Raw genomic sequence first — 21,073 nt, 5'->3', positions numbered from 1 at the left:
ATCAACACAAAAGGAACAAAAAACAAAACAATAAAACAACGTCCAAGTCAAAAGTTTAAGTTAAACCATGTGATCAAGTGACAAACCAAACCATTTAACTGTATTTAATATAATGCATTGCTCTAACTTACAAATTCAAGATAACTTATGTAACGTGAGATGTAAAGAAAATAGGCAAATCTGAGTATGTGTTTGCATGCATTTCTTTGGAGAAATTAGGAATATTGAGGACATAAATTTGGTCCAAACAAGTAATCAAATCCACTTGCAAATCCCTACAAAGGATAAAATCCTCATTGCGCTAAAAACGAGAATTCTTAAAAGACTATCGCAACTTAGATAAGTCGCCCAAAATTGTGTATGTTTTAGAGTGAAATGCACGTCACCAGATAAGAGCGCTAATCTTATTCAGACTCAGTATCCCATGGTATGTGGAAAATAGGTCTTTGTAAAAACACAAAACACCGGGAATAAGTGCAGGACACATTACCAAGGGGTAGTGAAAGCAAACAGTGAGGACCTTATTCAAAAATATCACACCAAAAACAAGCCAGGCACAAGTACTATGCCATTTGCCTTAAAGCAACCAGAAACGAGGACATTAAAACACACAAACATTGTGGGCTAGAAGTTATTCGGCTTCACATACCTGTAGTTTCATGGTATATATGCCAGTTGTTTATTTTTTTTTTCCTTTTACCTTTAAAATGTCTTCAAACGCCTATTAACAGAAATGTGGTCCAGTCTTAGCTTTTTGGTTCTACATACAAATTAAATGTTTGTAAAATGATTAACGTCTGGACACTTCTTCATATATATAAAAAGTTAACTCGATACATACATCAAAGCACATACTGTATACACATGAGAACACTGATAAACACAGTGAAAGTTATGGTTTTATATACATGATCACTAATATATGGATAATGGTTGCCCCCGCACTATTAAATGCATGATAAACTGTTGCCACTGGATGTAAAATTGCTCAATTTTATGACTTTTATAACGATCAGACTCTGATGTTAAGAGCTCTGTGACTTATCTTTAGTTAGCAAAAAAAACGTTGGTTAGAAAAATTAAGTGTGGGTCCAAGCTGAACTTGAGTATATTAAATTGAATTGTATAAGGAAATGGCCTTGTCTGACTGGTTGGATACTGACATAAGACCCTACTTCTGGTCAAATATAAAAATCTAATCGATTCTGATTAAATTAACGTTTTCTGAGGTTGGAAAGTGCTGTTGCTCATGACTGTCATTACAAATGCCTGAAGTTGAAGTGAAATATGTTCTGTTATCCGTACCAGTTGCTTTTCTGATTTCTACTATGTCACAAATTAAAATCTGTTTCCTATTTGAGATGGGCATGTTTTGTCTATATATGAGCTATTCAAAACACCATCCTGCTTAAACAATTAACTCCAAAACAATTTAAACTGTTTCCTGAACTGATCAACACAAATCACCAACCCTAAATAGAAGTAGAACCATTCATAGAACCCTTACTCCATAACAAATCACCCAAATCATATTTCAACAGAAATCATTACAAACGAGTTGCAACTTATATTGGGAAATCCCTGTTCTTTAAACTTATTCTGCCATACATGCTATCTAGACCTAAGCACCACTTCTCAATATGTAACCTTTAAAACCTGTCTACAGAACAGAGCCTACTCCAACATGCGTGCTTGAAGTCAAAATGCCCACTAATCAAAAGGTAGACAATGATTCTGAAAAATAAAATTGTCTTAAAAAAAAAAAGAACTCTAGATTTTGTACAAATGTTCTCCATTTCAACCAGCTAAAAGTCCTAATTCAATTATCAAAGATCCGCTATTATGGAATGCTACAGCCAAAGGCACTGGGTAGCCAATGTAGTCCTACCACTGAACGTGAGGGAATAACAAACTAGAGATATCTACCATAAATGTCTATTAGGTAATTTGGGTAAAGGTTGCTGGGAAGTGAGACATAATTGCTGTCTTAACTCTGTGAATACCAGTTGAAAAAAAAGATAGGAGAGATACAGTCAGCAAGAAGTAATTAACCATAACTATAAGTCGCCATTAACATCTCAAATGTTCTCCACTAGGCTGTTCAATTACACCCCACCCTCTCTCTGGACATCTTGAAGATGTTCTCTGCCTTGAAAGCATTCTGTCGATGCCAAACGGGAAGACCAGATTCACTATAAGATGCTGCCACCTACAGGAGGGAGGTAACACTTGCAGGGGGTGGGGGAAAACATGCCAGCAGGCAGACAGCACTCTTCTCGCAACTACGCCTGTACACAACATGACAACAGGAGCCTCATCTCAACAAATCACACAAAACCGCCACACCCAAATTACTTTCTGGAAACCTACTTTGTTCAAGTCAGTCGTTATTGACGGGTGGCACAGAGAGGGAGCAACCATTATCTAGTGTTGATAGGCACGGCTAATTATCGTCTCTGCAGGATGCAAGAGATTTCATCAAACCTTCTTCCACAACCTGCATCAGCAGAGCTGAGTGTCTATCTAGCAGATATTGTTCCAGTGTGTTCATAAACAGTTACAGTCCTGTCGGGTAGGAAAACATGCTGCTGGCGTCTTCTTCCTAGTTCCGCAGACTGTGGATGAGTGGTGCTTGTACGAGGGGGGACGAGGTGCTTGTCTGAGGAAGGGCCAGCTGGTGTAGTGTGCCAGAGGGCCGTGTGCTAACGACCTGCTCGTAGACGTAGGGAGTGTTCCTGCCGGGCGGGGCTGGGCATGTGCGGCGCGTCCTGCTCACCGGATCCCTCGCGCCTTAGCCGTCAATCAGCGACACGTCAATATGGGACAAATCTATCATGTGCCTGTGGTGACCAAAAGGAGGAGTCTTAAGTGAGCTGCAGCGATGACAGGCAATGGAATGACTGGAAGTGTGCATCGACTGTTTTCACGTTCATGAATGAATCGGATCATCCTCCAAATCACTGTGATATGGATGCCCATATATCCACTGACAAATCTCAGAAGGTTTAAAGCTAACTCATAATTGAGTTGCTGCCTTCAATAGACAGACTTGGTATTCAGTGAATCAGTGAATATTATTATTTTTGTTAAATAAAATCACAGATGGGGTTATAATATAAATATATGTTCATAACTGATTTTCTTGTTGATGACATGATATTGTAAAAAAATAAAATAATTGTGTTTGGAAAACACATTTGTGATCAACAGTGCGCGGTCACCGCCTGACTGACTGTAAAACAGAATACTGGGATAAAGGGCAGAAGGAAGCAGACTGAGTTTACCTGTTGAAGCTGACTTGGAAGCTGTGAGCGTGCTGGGGACTGACAAATTTGGCGATGGCTTTCCTCTGCTGGGGCAGCATTTTGAACATCTGCAGAGATTTAAAGGGGCTTTTTTTAAGGGACAGTCGATATTTTGCCGTTGATGGGGGGGAGGGGGAGGGGGCATGGGGAGTCAGCTACTGCTACTGAAGGCCATTTTTGTCCACAAGAGGGAGTGAGGGTGGGGGTGCCGATAAGGAAACGTGGGTGAACGTTCAAAGGAAAAGACAGAGGGCGCTAGAGGACCACAAGTGAGACACCGACTAGCGTGCCGAGAGATGCAAGAAATCAACAGTATACACCACTGTTCAAACAAGAATCTCCGTGCCTCCATTTTCTTCGTTTTCACCAAGCAGGGCTGTGTGCAGGTGGACCCGGTTCTACCGGAAGAACTCAGAGCAGTGGTTGAGCAGTCTTACCTGGATGGGTCCGATAGACTGGAGCAGGTTCCTGAGCTGTGTGTCGGTGGTGGAGGAGGAGAGCCCCTCGATGGATACAGTGCTGGACTGGCCCTCTGGGGACTTCTGGTTCGGCCTTGTGGGCATTACTCTGCCCCGGCCAATCGGACTGGGGCTCGCTGCCCCTCTGCCTCTGGCTCTGCCCCGGCCCGGAACCACCACCTGCATTTAAAGGCGGAGCGGGAAAGAGGGAATAGAGGGGAAAAGACAACAATTGTTTAGAGCCCTGCTTAAGGGAAATAGCTCGACGTTCTAATGACATATTCAGCCTCAAAGTCAACTTGTGACACATCTCAATGGACAACCGTTCCACAAACTTGTGGGTTTGTCTTTACACCTCCACAATCTTTTGGAGGTGTTGGAGAAAATAGGGAAGGGGAGGTGCATTTTCTGGTTAACTTATTTCTACATTGAGCATCGACGTCAAAACACAGTGAGATCTCGGGGCAGGCATCTGTTGCATCTTTACAGGAGCTTGGGAGTGAATGGTGGCATTCCTCAACCTGAAAGGAGGAGGAGGAGAAGAAGGAGTAACCCAGAGAGAGACCTCAGGAAAGAGGGGGAGGATATGAGAGAGGCAAAGAAGCAGAACATACGTTGAGGAGGCAGAGAGAGGTGGGGAGGATGAGCAAGTTAGACAGGGGGAGAGAGAGAGAGAGAGTCATGGTGGCTGCTCTCCCTGTCCGATGGGACACCGTGTGCCTGGCTGTGACAGGCGTGCAGGAGAGACCAGGAGAGACCCCGTGTGGCACCCCGCTCTCTGCAGGTCAATATCACAGCACCTGGCAAACCGTCCTGTCTGATGACGCTGTCCGCTCTACGGCTGGGTCTGCCCCCGACGCTGCCCCCACGCTGGACCCAACGGCACCCGGGAACTAAGAGCAGGACTGATTCAAGGCACCGTTCTGCATTCACTCTCCGAGTACCTTCCTCATGCAACCCATTTATCGTACGCTTGATGTTAAAACAACACTTGGGAGGAGAGTTATCCTACCCTGTTTGGCTGCGGGCTGCCTATGCCCCCTCTGGCCTCCAGGGCCGTGACAAGGCTCTGGAGCTGCTCCCCGGGAGGGCTGGCCAGGGTGATCTTCCTCAGGGGCCCCTGGCGGAGAGGGGGGCCCGGCCTGAGGGGCTGCTGCTGCAGGGGGTCGCAGGCGTCCGGCCCGTCTCCTCCCTGGATAAGGGGGAGGGAGGGGAAGGGGGGGGGTCAGCATATGCAAGTGACTGTTTGCTCGACCGACAGCCATTCTAACCCCTCTGTCCACTTCCAACATAGCGCAGGCGGGGTTCAGGGAGGCTCTGGCCATCTCCAACAAGCAGCTAAAAAGAAGGCCGCCTGGTAGAGGCTGCCTGGCCTCCACAAGGTGAGGTGGTCTCATTACGGAACAAAGTCACAGTCGAGGCTGCGCTGAGGCGGCGGCGGCGGCGGGGGAGCACAGGAAAAGGAATTGAAGGTCGCGTTCTCCTTCTCGCACGGAGATGTGACAGATCAATACCGAGTCGAGGGAGGTGGGGCGGGGGCGGCGGCGTGAATAAATAAAGAAGCGCGGCTATCTGTGGAACCTGTCCGCCCCACGCCTACCCCCACCCACAAATGGATTAATCGTCCCTATAGAAATCACCGCTCCTGATAGCGCCCATCAGATGCTAAGCTGTATTACACTGGAGTGACATCGGCTTGATGTTCAGCCCCCCCCCCCTCCTCCTCCTCCTCACAGCCTTCCGTGCCCAGCCTCCTCGCCCCACCCCCGCCAGCTTTTGTGTTGCGTGTTGTTATGCCGGATGAAAATGTAATTTGCCCCCTCCCCCCCACTTCTCATCTGTGTGACTAAGCTATACAAATCCAAATCCTCAAAAGTGGCGTCTCTTTTATTACACAGGTATTATGGTGCCTCGCCCCCTGTTAGGAGAGAGATTAATTACGCCGCCCGTTTGGATGGATTGACAATTCTTTAGGCTGGCACTCGCACCTGAGAGATGGGAGGCTGATGGAGAGAGAGACAGAGAGAGATAACATTGTCAGGGGCTGCCGTCGATGACAGCCCAACAATGTGCAAGAGGGTGCATCAGTAGATACTGCTTTTCAGCACAGCCACGGGGCCTTCGGGCCCCCCCCTCTCCCTCTCCACTCCTTCCTCGCTCGCTCGCTCCCTCAGAAAGATGCCGCACTTCAGATAGCTCGGCACAGGTTTCTATTAATGTTCCTGACACTCGGTTATCTTTATCTGCAGACAGCCTGCACATCCTGGCTGTGCAGGGTTACTCTCTGGGACGGGGGTGGGCGGTGGGGAGGAAAGCTTAATCCAAATACTATCACATCTCCTAACACCCCCCCAAACACACACTTTCCACATCCGACCGCAAATCTGTGTGTTTCAAACACGGGGGCCCCTTTTGTGATTCTGCAAATGGAGATTAATTAACAATCGCAGCAGCAGCAACTTATCAAATGAGAACAAAATCATCAGCTTTGGACAAAGGAGCAGAAGGGATTGGGGGGGGGGGGGGTTCAGGCATCTATTAGGTTTTACACTTCCCTTTGTCTTTATCTTCCATAAGAGAATACCTGTCCTTGTCTTATAAAACAAGGACGTCAACCTTTAAGAGCAGTGAACTATGATAAATGTCACACAGCTCACTTTAATGACTGGCGCCTTTCCCGGTAGTTAAGTCAGTTTCAATGCCGGGACAAAACATGCGAGGAAACGGGACACTTTTACAGATCAATTCAAGCCAAAACGACACGGACGTGTCTGGGTGTCACGTCGTACCAGGTTCCACGCGTTTGGAGACGCGAGAAGGGACCCTCCGAAGGGACTGAGTGGCATTTAAAAAGTATATGTGAATTCTTTGGTTAAGTTCTATTCTTTGGTTGAGTTGTAGAACTTGGGAGAACTGGACGTAGCATATGGGAATATCAAGTGTAAGGCAGGACATGAGAACAAAATGAAATAGCATATTTCAAATATCATTAACCCTTTTCAGAGCAAGTGATGAAAAAATAAAATACCAAATTAAAAAAACACACCAAAAACCATTGTGAGATTAACAGACATGGAAGAAAATCTTACCCCGCCTAGAAGCTTGACCACACGGACTTTCTGTGGCGGCTGTAAAGTCTCTCTACCGCCGCTGTTGGACCGCTGCATCACTGTCCTTTTCATGATCGATTTATTCCCCTGAAACTGGGCCTGGTCCGGGCCCTGGCCCACCCCGAGGCCCTCCAGCAGGGGCATGTTCCCCGGCGGGGCCTGGGGACTCTGGAACTGAGGGCCTGGTCTGACTGGGTTCTGCAAGGGGGCGTTCCTCCTCTGCTGCTGCCACTGTTCCTGCTGGTTGCCGCCAGGGCCTGGACGCTGCTGCAGCTGCTGCAGCTGCGGGCCGCCCTTGGCCATCTGCAAACGGGTCTTAACGTTTTGACGGGACTGGATGGTCTGTGGGGTGCCGTTAGGGGGGAAGGGGGAACCCTGCTGGTGGGGGACCTGGGGTTGCTGGGGTTTAGGGGGGAAAGGGGCCTGTTGCCTCTGCTGTTGCGGTTGCTGCTGCTGTTGTTGTTGGGGGGGATACGGTGCTGCTGCATTCTGATTGGAAAATGGACCTTGTCCTGGGCCCTGATTGGCTCCCTGGCTGGTGATGCGATCGAGCAGCTCCTTCTTCCTGACGCCGGCCTGCATCTGCCTCCTCATCTCCTTCTTCCTCAGGATCTCCTCCCTCAGCCTCTTCTGCTCCTCGATCTTCAGGCGGTACAGCCTCGTCTCCTCGTCCTCGTCGGGGTCCTTTACCACCAAATCAAAAACAAAAACGCCACACGGGTCAACATTCTCCTCCTCCTCCAGCCTGTCGGTAAAGGCGCTGCCGAGCGCCGTTTTGAGCCGACAAACTGCAGCGTCGCTGCTGCAGTCATACAGGGGGGTCGATACACCCCGGAGAAATATGTGACGGTATTGATCTCTTTTTTCCCCATCTCTCTCTCTCTTTTTTGATGGACTTCATGCAAGGCTGCTCCCCATTAATAATCTTCTGATTGGGTCATTAATGGACGCTGGTCACCCCCCATTGCACTAATTACAGGCTTAGTTCAGACTAGTGTGTCAGGCTGCTCCATTTTACAGAGTCACTGACTGAACGACGCTAAATCTTTACAGTACCTGGACAATGTGTCCTTCTTTCAATAGAGAAAGTCGGCAGTCACCTAAATGTCACTACCATCAAGACAATGTTAAAACTAGCTACAAATGACCAACTACTAGCTGCGACATTACCACAGGTCTATCAATAAAAAAATATATATTTTATAACGTACTAAACTCCATTATCCTGCACGTTCTGTCCATCTGCGAAAAGTGAATACCCCAAATGAAATAAGGAAGGGACTCACGACTGGCGTGGCGCTGGGAGGAGCGCTCGGGATCTCCTTCCTCACCACCGTTCTCTCTGGGGCCCCGGGTGGTGCCTGAGACTTGGTGGGGGGCTGGCCTCTGCCTCTGCCCCCGCCGGGCACGGGCCGGAAGTTCTGCCCCGGACGCATCCCCGGCGCCGCCCTGGCAACGGGTCTGACGTTGGAGGTGGGTGTGGAGGCGGGGCGGGCACTGTTCATGCCGGGGTTGCCGGTGGCAACGGGAAGCTCGCGGAGGTTGCTGTTGCGCTGGGGAAGAAGCTGCATCTGTTTGGGATTACTCTGCCGGGAGAGAGAGAAGGAAAAATAAGTTATTTGAGTGAAGTCAAATAGTTGGATTTAGTTATTTGGACCATTCAAGTCGTCAATCGTATGAGTAAAGGCAGACAAACATACTAAAATAAAAAAACAGCTTTCGTTTTGTGGTTAAAGCTGTTTTGGATAAAAGCGTCTGCTAAATGAATAAATGTAAATGTAAAAAAAAACAACAAAAAAAACATAAACGCTGCCAGAGAATCCCCACCGCTATTCTGTCAGTGAGGAAAGCGTGAGTGGCTTGTGCCTCACCATGCGGGGCCTGATGGGGGCGCTGCGCTGCTGCTGCTGGGGGTTCTGGGACTGCGGGGGCATCTGGCGGGGGCTGCCCCCGAGTAGCTGCTGCTGGAAGGGGCCCTGGGAGTGGTGCATCATGGGCCGCTGCTGCTGCTCGCTGGGGTGGTGCTGCTGCTGCAGAGGCAGCAGGTGGGGCGGCGGCTGGGACAGGTCCTGCCTGTGATGCTGCTGGTGCATGGCCTGATGGGATAGCGGCGGGTCGTGGCGCGAGAGCTGCGAGTGAGGAGGGCCGTGCATCAAGCCCTGCGGACCACGAAACAAAGAAAATAAACAAAAATGACCAAATAGAAACGGAGGAAATGGAGAGCGGAGCGAGTATGCATGAAGACGTGTACACGGGTTCTATTCCCCTTTTCTAGTTGACCAACTCTAATGGTTAGGAGCTGATGCACACATTTCATGTTTTTCCGGCGCTCTGCATCTGATTAACCTCCAATCTGTGTCCTCATATAGCCTGCTGGATACAGCCCAGTGCGCTACACTAGAGGGCACTGTTGCCTGTGTCTACACGTGGAGCCCATTTTGGGAAGGGATTGTGGGTCTCACTCCAATAATAAATATTAGTCTTTCATCTGAACGCTTCAGTGGCCACCAATATTAAACTAGCCTAATTTATTTATGTGTTCATTATTAGGGGTCTCAGACATTTTAATAATCGAGTCCAACTCCAACCTGGAGACATTCATGAATAGAACAATAAACGCCACGCGCGCTCGAGTAGGATTGCAAGGACGCCTGGGGAATGCGATAGGATGGTGAGCAAATAAAACAAAAACATATTCACGCCAGTTCATATCACGGGGATAAACACGGATTAAAAAGTTTCACCCGATCCACACGTCACACAGACCTGGGAGGCTACGGCATGCGGGACACCAAACACTCACTGTATAGAGGTTGTATACAGGTTGTATAGGTCACTTACTCTCATCCGTACCTGCATCCCAAACGGAAGCTGCTGAGCGGTAAAGGGGTTCTGCTGCGGGGGGAACGACTGGCGGAGGCCAGGGCCCCCCATGAACTGGCGGTTGTTGGGGGGTCCACCGTGCTGGCCCAGCCCGCCCATGCCCTGGTGGCCCTGGGGAGGGAGGTTGGGTCTGGGGGGCTCCCTCTGGAACAGGCCCAGAGGACCCGGGCCCTGGCCCGCCTGGTTGAAGGCCGGCTGGCCGAACGGAGGGTGACCCTGGCTGGGTACCTGCTGGTGGTGGCTGTTGTTGCTGTTCATCAGAGGGGAGGAGTTGGGGTGGTCGAACATGTGTTGCCCTGGGAACCGCGGCTCTGTTAGAAGGGAGGACAACAGGGAACAGAGACGTCAGGGTGTTTGGTTGCTGGACGGACGGTTAAGATGCATCAGTTGTCGCCTCAGAAGTGGGGGTTGTATGGCAGGAGACAAACAGCCATACATACTCTATCATCATGGAGTAACCTCCCTAGCCTACTAAACGTCTGCCATTTGACATGAAACGGCAGAGGAAAAGGACTAAATATGCATTGATATGTATAGTGGCTCATTGAAATGTATGCGTGTACACATACATATAACATGAAGTGCCATTAATGGTGAAGCACAGGTGGTGAGGCCTGGTAGGATAAATATGTTAACATCTTAATGTGCAGGGTGGGGAAACAGGATGTGTGTGTGTGCGCGCGTGTGAGCAGCAGGGATGTATCCTACCGCCAATGAAGAAAGGCTCTCTATCCTGGAGGGGTGGAGGGGGCTGGTTCCTCCAGGGCTCCATGTGATGGGGGGGCCGCTGGGGCTGGCCAAAGCTGCCAGGCATGTGCTGCTGGAAGTCCCCAGGTCCCTGGCAGGAGGCACACACACTCAGGAATTAGAGCCCATGGTGTGGGGAATACAGCATTCACAAACAAATTAAACTAATTAAAAGTGGGCATTTGCAGCGCACCATTTCATTTGACTGTGTGTGTGTGTGTGTGTGTGTGTGTGGTTGGCTGGTGTAACTGAATGGCTGGGGTCATCTGTATTATGCAGGATTTGGACTTGCGTACATCAATATGCAAGACGATATGAAGAGGACAGAAATCCCTGAGAATGAAGGAAGGCTAAAACCTGCATTAATCCTGAGTGCCACTTTGTTGATACGGACAGCTAATGTGTCAGGTACAAGGACGCCCGCGCTTCAGTCAAGGATCAGCGCTCGCTAACTTCTTTGTTTCATCCGCCCACCCCCCGCTTTTGTATGTTCTACCCCCATCACCCCATCCCCCACCCCCGTCCCCTCCCCGTCCGCCTAGCTACCTTCCAAGGAAAACTAGATAACGATCCTTTAATCCCTCTTCGGTATAAGAATACCCCCTCATAGCTGTCTCCTTTATTCTCTTAAACATCCGTCTCTGTTGAAAAATTAACCTTCCATTCAACACGTGGCACTTCCACAAAATGGGGTGCTTTACCTCCACCGAGCCCCCCAGTAAATGACTTAAGATGCTATCGAGGCTTTAATCCACCTTTATTCTACTGCAGACTGACAGTGTTTAAAGGGGGGGGGGGGGGGGGGGGGGAGAGGGAGAGGAGTCTGCCAAGTTGCTTAACGGAAAGTTAATCATGGGGGCTTTAATCCGAGGTGAAGGAATGGGAGAGGATCACATTGTTATTGCGGACGTTATCGCTCTGCTTCTGAAAGGTCAGGCACCTGTTTGCACAATGGAGGCTGGGGTTGTATCTCTCTACATAGTACTTTATTAGGATATTTACACATTTGATAAGGCCTGGCTCCCCACTGCCCCCCCCCCTCCTTCTCCCCTACCCTAGACTGGTAATCCTTGATGATATTTTTTTTTTCAACTGTCTGAAAGGTGCTCAATATGTAACTGATCCAGCGATAAAGATCAAGCTAGCTAAGACAAATGTCAAACAATGGACCGGGGGAGGGGGCCGAATGTGAAATTATTCATTGAGAAATGGAATTTCAAGGATTAGGACTGGCAGTGATATTAATTTGGGGAGATTTGTCTTTAGACGCAGCAAACAAAAGTATTAATCTTTGCGAAATGTAGCCTCAGAGTCCCACACTCATCCCTCTCACCTTAAACAAGTGAACTAGATGATAATGATATCATGGATGATGGTGGATGACTGGGTGCCCGGTGGTAAACAGGAAGTTGATGTTTTATCACCCGCATTTTTCAAATGGTGTTCTTGGCAACCACCGTCTTAAACATGACTGACACCAGGGGAATGTGACACTGTGCGAGGCATCAAGCCAGTTGACCCCCTCCAACCCCCCTCCACCTGATGAGGACGAACAGTCCTTCCATTCCCAGTCAGACCCCATACCATCAATCTCTGCACATCATCACGTGAGACAACACAGGAATCACTAAATTGACATTGAGAGGACACAGACTGAGGTTCTTGCCAACAGAAGGCCCTGGCTCATTTGTCAACGGGTTTGTTAAAAACCACATAAAATGCAATTGGATGCAGCCATTTTCCCAATCATCAATTTGCATAAATCCATATAAAGAGCTCTTAGCAGGAGAGTCAGTCAGAAATGAGGCCACCTGATGCCAGAGCATCATTAGCTGGAAGGACCAAAGAACTTGAGGCACATTTGGCTAACTGGATGACTGGCTGGCAGTGCATTTTGTTCCCCCATGCCCATTCTAAACTCAGTAATCACTTTGCAGGCCTTTCTGTAATCTTTGGAATAGCTACTTTGTTACTCACATACTAAAAGTACCTTATATTATCTACCGATTCCATATTTTTTCAAATTTAGCCTTGAGTTCCATTGAAAAAGGCCCCAGTACTTCAATAATTCATACAGTATTTCAGTCTTTATTCAGATTTTGTCCGCTTTGGGGACACAAACTTTTTTTGGGGGAAAGTGCTGTTTTTCCACTGGAAGAACATCCTGGATTTGGGGCTTCAGGATTCCATTATGTGCCAGGCTGTGGTAGCCTTAGCCCTCGTGCATCCATGAAGAGTGACTCTCTAAGCCCCTGCCGGCGCCAGTGCCCCCTCCAGGAGCAGCCGCTTCCTGGAGCCCCTATCAACGCCGCCCAGTTGTGCAGCAGGAGCCCGATATCGGTGTGTTTACAGATTTGCTCTAACAGTATTTGGCTAGGGCGGCCGGCCTAAATGGCGTAATGATATTGCTCTCACAAAGAGGCACGCTAACCGTGTGATGGGAGGCAAGAGAGAGAAAGAGGGGGAGAGGGAGAGAGAGGGACAGCTGCTACTCACGGGGAACCTCTGAGGACCCACAGCAGGTCTGGGCTGGCTCTGAGCAGGCGGCATCAAGGGCACTGCAATGAGAGAAAGAGCGAGAGATGGGTGGGGAGAGGGGGGAGGGTTGGAGGAGCATGGTGGGTAGAGATGAGAGGGGGAGGGGCAGGGGGTAGGGAGCAGGACAAGCGAGGGGAGAAAGAGGGAGGAGGGGAGTCCATTAGACACCTCGCTGCTAAACACTGTTACACAGGCACGCGTCTTAAATTTCCCCCTCCAAGAAGTGCTCACATTTACACACTGCTGGGAAGCAGCCAGCAGCCATCGGAAATGGTAAAAGCATGTGATTTAGCCCAATGATGGAATACACATAGTAGGCACAAAGGTTAAGACATGCCACAAAAATTCTTTCCTCATCCATAATGGTTAAGACTTGACTCAATTCTATGTGCATTATCGTCTATTCATAATATATAAAATGTGATTTTTTTTTGCATCAATAATTTGGGGGAATAAATGGGAGACATTTCAGGGATGGTTTATTTGCTAAATCAGGTTTGGGATACGTGCCAACTGGAGGAAATAAGTATCCCGTTATCCTGCCCTCCCCCCGAACAAAACACACCGGCTGGATGTCTGTCTCTCCACACATACAATTAATCATGACTGGAGGCAATCCCTGATCTTTCAGTGGGACTCTTCCTCACAGGAGGAGGAAACAGCCGCCTCCCTACACTGACACACACACACACACACACACATTCACACACACCTTGCTAACAAATTTCAATTGCAGCCTCGACAGACAGGCCAAGATAAACCCATCTGGGGGAATGAAATGGCGATGCCGCCAAAAGGAGGAGAGGATAAACCCATTACTGGCGGGCAGACCTATTCACTTGTCATTCAGGCAAACAACAACATGACACTCTAATCCAGACACCTTTCATAGCAGTTCAAGGATAACTGCCAACCAAAATGGCAGTGTAGGGCCCTTAACCCAACAACTTGCACAAGCCACAGTCCAAGTAACCAATGAAAAAAAAAAATAATAATAATACACACGTTATATAATGTCTACCATAATATCCTAACCCAGCAAAACAACCTCCAACTCACAGCACTGAGAGGGACTGAGACCTACTAGGGGTTCCAGGCTTACCTTGGGCAGGGGATGAGGACGGGCCCCTGAAATGGGGGTTGATGTGGATGTTTTTGGGCTGCTGTGGAGCCTGCTGCTGGTTCTGGTGCTGCTGGCTCTGGTGCTGCTGGCTCTGGTGCTGTGGGTGGGGGTTGCTGGATGGCGGGGAGCTCATCACGCGTGCCTGCGGAACCATCTGCGGCCGGGCCGGCGAGCCCTGTGTGGGGGTCGAGCGGTGGGCCATGTGGGGGGGGATGAGGGGCTGCAGGGGCTGCTGGGCCAGAGGACCTCCATGTTCCAGGAGAGAGTTTGGAGTGTTGTGGTGGTGCTGGTGATGATGAGGGTGATGGTGGTGGTGAGGAGGGGGCATTCTAGAGAGAGACTGCTAATTGGAAGTGTAAATGGACAGATGGATAGAGGCAGGGAGAAATGTGGAGAAACGGAGGGATAAGGATAGAAAGAGCACAAGTCAGAAAGGGTTGTGTCTTGGAGGTCCTGACTTTCAGTTAATAAGCTGAACAACCTATTCTTGACAAGCCAATCACCCAACATAACTTCATTAACTTTTCAAATCTCCAATCAATAAATACATCTCAACTAAGACTTATGCATCAATATATGCAGTAGGACTGCTTTAGTAAGACAACTTCCATTGGACCCTTCTTCATTCACTTCAGCCCTTACTACACTTGTTATGGGTAACTAATTGGGGTCCAATACCTCATCATCTTGCAAAGCACCACCATTTGGAGAATTACACTTTTCTTTTTTTTTTATGTTATAAATTGACTTTCCATTTGACAGAAATGATATCAAAGGCTTTGCATGAATGGATGAGCAACTTAAACGAACGGATTATGAGCTTGGCAAGATATCTAACAAAAAGCAGGGGCAAGCAACTAAATCCTATGCAAAGAACAAATTAAATTTTGTGTAATGCCAACTAAATGGACCCTCGCCAAACGATTGAGCATAATCCATATATCAACACTGATAAGAGAAGTGAGGTTTTGGATGACTTAGTTCACTAGCAAGCAATCTCAAAAGCCAATAGGAAAAGAGCAATGTGCCACACACAGGTAAACTATCCAACACAAGGGTGAACAACTTGCACATCTTAAGCTTTTCCATTGTAAAACTATTGATTGAAGGAAAAATGTGTCCATGTGCCACAATACCGACAGGCTACTGCAGGTCAGAGTTGGAAAAGGGTTGAGTCAGTACCTGCATGCCCATGTGTAGAGGCATCATTGGAATCCTCTGGTCATTCATTCTTCCTCTTCCTCCACCCCGGAAGTCCCCCATCCCGAACCCAGGAAACATCCCTCTCCCTCCCCGGCCTCCTCGTCCTCCTCGACCACCGAAGCGACCCTGCCTCCGTTGGCGTTCTTGCTCCTCGAACTCCATCAGGTCGGCTTTGGCCTCCTCGGAGAGTTCTGGTGGGGCAGGAGAACCCATCAGAGAGAAGACACCAACACACTAAAAGAACCCCTGGAATGACTTAAGGGCTTTGTTATATACAAGCTAAAAGTATACCGTATGTTCTGTCTAGCATGTGCGTCTGCTAAATGACTAAATGAGCATGTGCTAGTGCAGTGGTTCTAACCCTGGTCCTCAAGGACCCCCTGTCCTGCATGTTTGACATGTTTCCCTGCTCCAACACACCTGATTCAAATAAATGGCTCGTTATTTAGCTCTGTAGAAGCTTGGTAACGAAAATGCATTTGAATCAGGTGTGTTGGAGCCAAGAAACATCTATAACATGCAGGACAGGGGGTCCCTGAGGACCAGGGTTGAGAACCACTGTGCTAGTGTATTGCCACTGTAGGTGCTACACTAAAGCCATTTCAAGGTTTCTGAAATCTGTCTAGAAACAATAAACGGACTGGAAAATAAAGTAAATGTACCTAGTGTTTCAGGTATGTTTCTTCGTTTGCTCGCTGCGTCGGCCAGCCGCACAACGCTGACGTCCTTTCGCTCGGTCTTGAAGCGCAGCCGGCCGGACTCTTCGTCATCTTCCTCCTCTTCGTCAGACTCTTCCTTCATGTCCTCCTCAGCCTCCTGTTCCTTCTCAGCCTGAAAGGGGAGGAGATTCACCTTTGTCAGGAACTTCCAATCAGACCTTTTATTTTCTTAATTTGTCGTTTTTTGCAGTCTCTCCACAAACTCACACCACGGTCTGCCCTATTTAGCAGAAAATGTGTTCAAACACAACGACAAATGAGTGTGCAGTAATGTTACTAGGGGCTTGGGAGTTAGGGAGACTTGATTAGACTGTGGGGAGGGGGCATGGAGACCTGGTGTCCTACCTCGTCTGTGTCGGGGAACTGGGAGCCGTCGGCCGCCTCCTCTTCCTCCCCCTCCGGTGCCTCCTCCTCCTCCTGCTCCTGCTGCTGCTCCTCTACCTGCTCCTCCAGTCGCTCATCGCCGAAGCTGGTCGAGTAATCGTCAACCTAAACACACATACAGGGCCCCGATGTCAATGCTGTGTCGTATAGTTCTGAGTGTATATCTCAAAATATTGTTCGCCCAAATGAACAAACAACGGAGTTCTAAAGCCTTGGTGTACATGCTGGGGGTTAAGCAGTGAGACAGCTAAGCAGAGCTTATTGGACATTTGATTCAAAGGATGAGTCTTATCTCATTATAGTAAATCACTATAGAACAGCAGGGTATCTTGTAAGTTTCGGCTGTACATCCTGTTTTACCATGGGCATATCCCTAGTCATTAACAGTTTAGGTTTTGCACTATGCAAACATTTTAATTAGCATTATTTAAATGAGGGCTCATGTCTCAGAAAAAAAAAAAACGATACACAAATGTAAAAAATAAAAAAAAAGATTACATATAAATCAAGTGTATCAATAAATTGAGCACAGATAAAGAAAACATTGAAATGTTATGATGGGGGGTTGTGTGTGTATGGGGGCTAAGGGGGGGGGGGGGGGGGGGGGGGTTCATTGAGCGCCTTGGAATTACCATAACAGTGGGAGCAAGCCTTCATTACTATTCCTGACAGCATTTGAAATTCAATGAGATGTAAATGTTTGACATGATATACAGAAATGCGGGGGGGGGGGGGGGAAGAGAGATAAAAACATACTCTCTGCTTCAGTGATGGTGAAAATATCAGCTACTGACTCCTACACAAATCACTGCTTTGTTGGGCCTGGCTGCAAATTCATGAGTCGGCACCAGGAACATCACACTAAAACACACACACCGAGGTATGACACGACAGTTTCGATTACTTCGCTCCAATGTTTGAATCCCAACGCAGTTCAGTATTCAACTATCTTGATTTAGGCTCTCTGCCAACCGCCTTCCCCAACTGCACACATCACGGGTACAACTCTGAAGATTCTACAGCGTGATAAGGGTCTAGATGTTTACCAAAAGCACACAACCATCTGGTAATGCATGTAGAAATCATTTGATGGCATGTCATGATGCTTCATAACAGGAGTCAAATGACTAAACAAGGTCAGGCTGGAGGTCAGGGGGACAGTGTTTGGTGTTCTGCACCATTAACCTGCCATCGCCCCCCCCCCCCAACCTACTGGAGGAAAAACGCCGCTCCACACTGCTGATATAGATGGGCAGATTTCCCCAAGGGAACAGAATGCCATAATCCCTTAAACTGTTCCACATATTACCTCTGAATACCACAGCACACAGAAATGCTAAGCCTTGCCAGTTAAGTGACCTTGTAAATACTTCGTTATTATGGACAGGAGATATAAATGTTCATTCCCTCGCAATGTGTTTCAACTGCTGCACAGTGCTGCACATCCACGGTAAAAAGGTCAACGGCTTATCTGTTTGAGAAGAAGTTTTAAAAAATGGGCTCGATACATCTTTGTCAGGTGTCAAACGCCATTGCGTGTCAGCAAGTGGACGGTAACAGACATTGCACACGGATCCGACCTTATCTCTCATCCTCCCATTCCGCAGTGAAAAAGGGAGAAATGGAAAAGAATAAAATGGGGGGGAAATCGCATCAATCATTACGAAACTGGATGTGATGTCCTTAGGAGGGTCAATAATCTTTTCACCTATGTGAGACTTTATCAGATCAAGTCAAAGCCCCAGATAAAAGCCCCGGCACATTAACCTCAGTCCAATTGGCAGCACATCTCTCCATGCACAAAGCAGCCTCTAACTCTGACAAAAATACAGGACCCAAGGTCACAATGGCACAGGCCTTTCAGCAAGCGACCGAGCGCCATTACACCGCGCCAAACAAGCTGTCAGTGCAAACTTTGTCAGCAGACAGATAAATAAACTGCAGGAGGGTGATAATGGATCTAATCCCCCCCACCCCTCCCCCCACCCCCCCAACCAAACCACATCCCCTAGGGCAAATCCCCCTGAATATATCTGAAACGTGGCCCTGAGAAAACCGCAGGCAGGGAAAATTGACATTATCTTTTTTTTAAAGGTGTGGGGCTGGGCTGAGGGAAGAAAGGAGGACTCACTTGAAATTCGTCATCTATGGGCTCATTAATTTGAATGTCAAGCACTTCGTCCTGGTAGAGCTGGTCCACCTCTTCCTGCTCTCCAGAGTACTCCATCTGGTCTTCGGCCAGTCCTGCGTCATCGGCCATGCCAATGTACTCCTCCTGCTCCTCCTCACCGGTGTAATCGCCCCCCTCCTGCAGATAGCCACCCAGCTCCGCCTCCTCGTAGCCTTCCTGCCCCAGGTTGACCGCCTCATCTGTGTTGACCTGCTGGTCAAGGGATCCACCCAGAGTGACATTGAGGCTCACGCCATGCCCGCTGAAAAGCATTACAAAAAACAGAACAGTGAATGGCAAACCTGGGTGCTAGCATAGCAACAAATGTGTGTCACAATGGAGGAGATCATGCGGACAAGGAATCGGCCACGTCGGTGCAGATGCTGTCAACAAACCTTATGTTTTGATCTTCGTCGTCGCTCTGCAGAAGGTCATCGTTCAGCTCTTCATCTGATGCCTCTGAAGGATTCTGAAATCAAATTACCAGATTGTATTCAATCTCTCGCAAGCCCACTTGCTCTGTTGTTTATCATATTTGTTTCTATGAGCCATAGGTTTTATGTATAGACACATTTGCCAAATCATCCTTAAATGAATTTTTCATCAAATGTATTTGTGTGTGATCAACCCCAATGGAAACTAAATTTCCATGTGGTGAAGAAAATCTGCCCAGGTTAAGGACATTTTTTTAACCACTCTACTTCCTCCCGAGTTCACACCAACACATGCTCCTGTGGAGGAGACACCTGCTACCAGCCTGCTGTTCCATTCTACACCGTTTACTCAGATACATAGGATGCGTCAATTACCAAATAACTCACTTAAACCTTGTCATATTGCATTGTCAGTTAAGGTAAATTGCGTGCTTGTGGTTTTGTCTTACTTTTTTAGATGTCAGCCAATCTTCTGCCAACAAATCACCCTCAAAGTCACTTTTAAAGGGAGAGAAAGCAAAATACAGGTTACAAGTAAGTAAACAAACTCAGAGAGACTTACGATGGTAAGTACTGCATGCGACTCAAGGGATATTGCCCTGTCAGATACACAATTTTAACAATCCTGAACATTTAAAGAATTAGGGGGTCCAATATCCAGCAGATTTCCCTTCCCCGGCCTGCCTCAAGACTATGGCCCGCAAAATATTTGCATCCCACATTTGTTAGGACCCCAAACTCTACACTTACCTCTCTAAATCGTCATCCTCCTCTCCTCTTCTTCTGCGGGACCTCTCGGCACCTGGTTTGTCATACTCATCAAAGCCATCATCTGCTATCAAAAAGACAAGACCTATTATAGTGAATTTGAGTAGTTCAATTGCCTTTACATAACTAATATAATACATCAAATAAATTCCTTCTAAATTTTGGACATACTGGAAAAATATACAAAACAATCGGGTCCATCATATTCGTTTATAGTTGTTTTTTCGCTTGCTAGGTACTAAGGCAATGTTTTAAGTGCTTAAGCTGACCAGAATACTAAACCATATTGATCAAGGCAACGAGCCGAAAATAGCACCAATTACACAAACTCGCAGAAATCGTGTGCTTTCAAAACTAGCTATAATAACTCTATACAACGCATATAACCATTGGGTTGGGACACATTTTGATCGGTGACGCTTAAGCCAATTTCACAATTAACTTTCTAGCCTAACTGATAAGTGCGCGGCTGACAATAGTACACAATACCAGAAGGCCTCACTTGCTAGCCAGCAGCAGCTCAGTAGGAGCCAGCAGAGAAAGCCAGCTAGATAGTACAGTATACACTACGTTGGCTCGCGCTGCCGAACACAGATAAAACTACCTTGTGCAAAATGCAGCAACTTGCAATAGTGCAATCAGCACAATAGGAAGATTGATTATTGTTAGCTAGCCAGACAGACGGTAGCTACTACTAGCTAGCTTGCTTACAAGAGTAGATCTTGCTCAACTACGACGATAATATGCCGTGCTGTTGACGTTGTGCTGCGCAAAAATAAGTCACACATGTAGTCGTTTATGAAGGCAGAATTAACAATGTTCGTTGATAAATACAAATTTTGCTTTGTTTGGCACAATTTTACATCAGAACGTATATGTTAACTAGCAAGAAAAAACATTGTTAGCTATCAAACACTGCTCTCGCCAGTTACGCTAAAGCTACAAGGCCTTGTGTTCAGGCTTTCTTACGCTAGCTAGGCTAGCATGTTTACTAATAATTTAGCTGACGTAAAAATAGAAAAATCCTACCTTGGGCACTTGCCGCCATTACGCAATACCGTTTCCACGATGTATAGGGGTTATAGTAGGCTATATGATTGAGAAATGCATTGAGATTTTTACGATTTGGGTTTCAAACAACCAGCTTGCTAGTAGTAGAATCGTCAGGGCTTTGCACCACAATCAGAGCATAAACATGGCAGAATGGTAAAAGCCCTGGTGCATTCTGGGT

The 21,073-nt window shown here is 47.6% G+C and overlaps 1 protein-coding gene across 5 annotated transcripts; it reads right to left on the bottom strand.

Annotated features, from left to right (window-relative positions):
- Window positions 1-616: 616 nt before the first annotated feature.
- rbm33a (RNA binding motif protein 33a) lies at window positions 617-21,042 on the bottom strand. 5 transcript variants are annotated; one of them, XM_062479053.1, is made up of 19 exons: window positions 20,872-21,042; window positions 19,825-19,909; window positions 19,524-19,572; window positions 19,036-19,109; window positions 18,602-18,902; window positions 16,432-16,575; window positions 16,030-16,198; window positions 15,347-15,558; window positions 14,144-14,507; window positions 13,000-13,061; window positions 10,465-10,594; window positions 9,715-10,067; window positions 8,745-9,032; window positions 8,160-8,459; window positions 6,853-7,557; window positions 4,776-4,955; window positions 3,743-3,943; window positions 3,285-3,373; window positions 617-2,840 (listed from the first exon to the last, which is right to left on the bottom strand). In XM_062479053.1, exons 1-19 carry the CDS (start codon window positions 20,888-20,890, stop codon window positions 2,792-2,794), a joined length of 3,774 nt encoding a protein of 1,257 aa, XP_062335037.1. In that variant the 5' UTR covers window positions 20,891-21,042; the 3' UTR covers window positions 617-2,791. The 5 variants fall into 5 exon arrangements, with proteins under 5 accessions (XP_062335037.1, XP_062335041.1, XP_062335039.1 ...); XM_062479057.1 differs by having other exon boundaries at window positions 9,727-10,067; XM_062479055.1 differs by having other exon boundaries at window positions 14,144-14,504.
- Window positions 21,043-21,073: the final 31 nt, after the last annotated feature.

This window comes from Osmerus eperlanus, chromosome 15, assembly GCF_963692335.1.
Source record: "Osmerus eperlanus chromosome 15, fOsmEpe2.1, whole genome shotgun sequence".
Classification (NCBI taxonomy): Eukaryota; Metazoa; Chordata; class Actinopteri; order Osmeriformes; family Osmeridae; genus Osmerus; species Osmerus eperlanus.
Note: the sequence above shows the minus strand (reverse complement) of the source record. Positions and strands in the feature narration are given on the sequence as shown.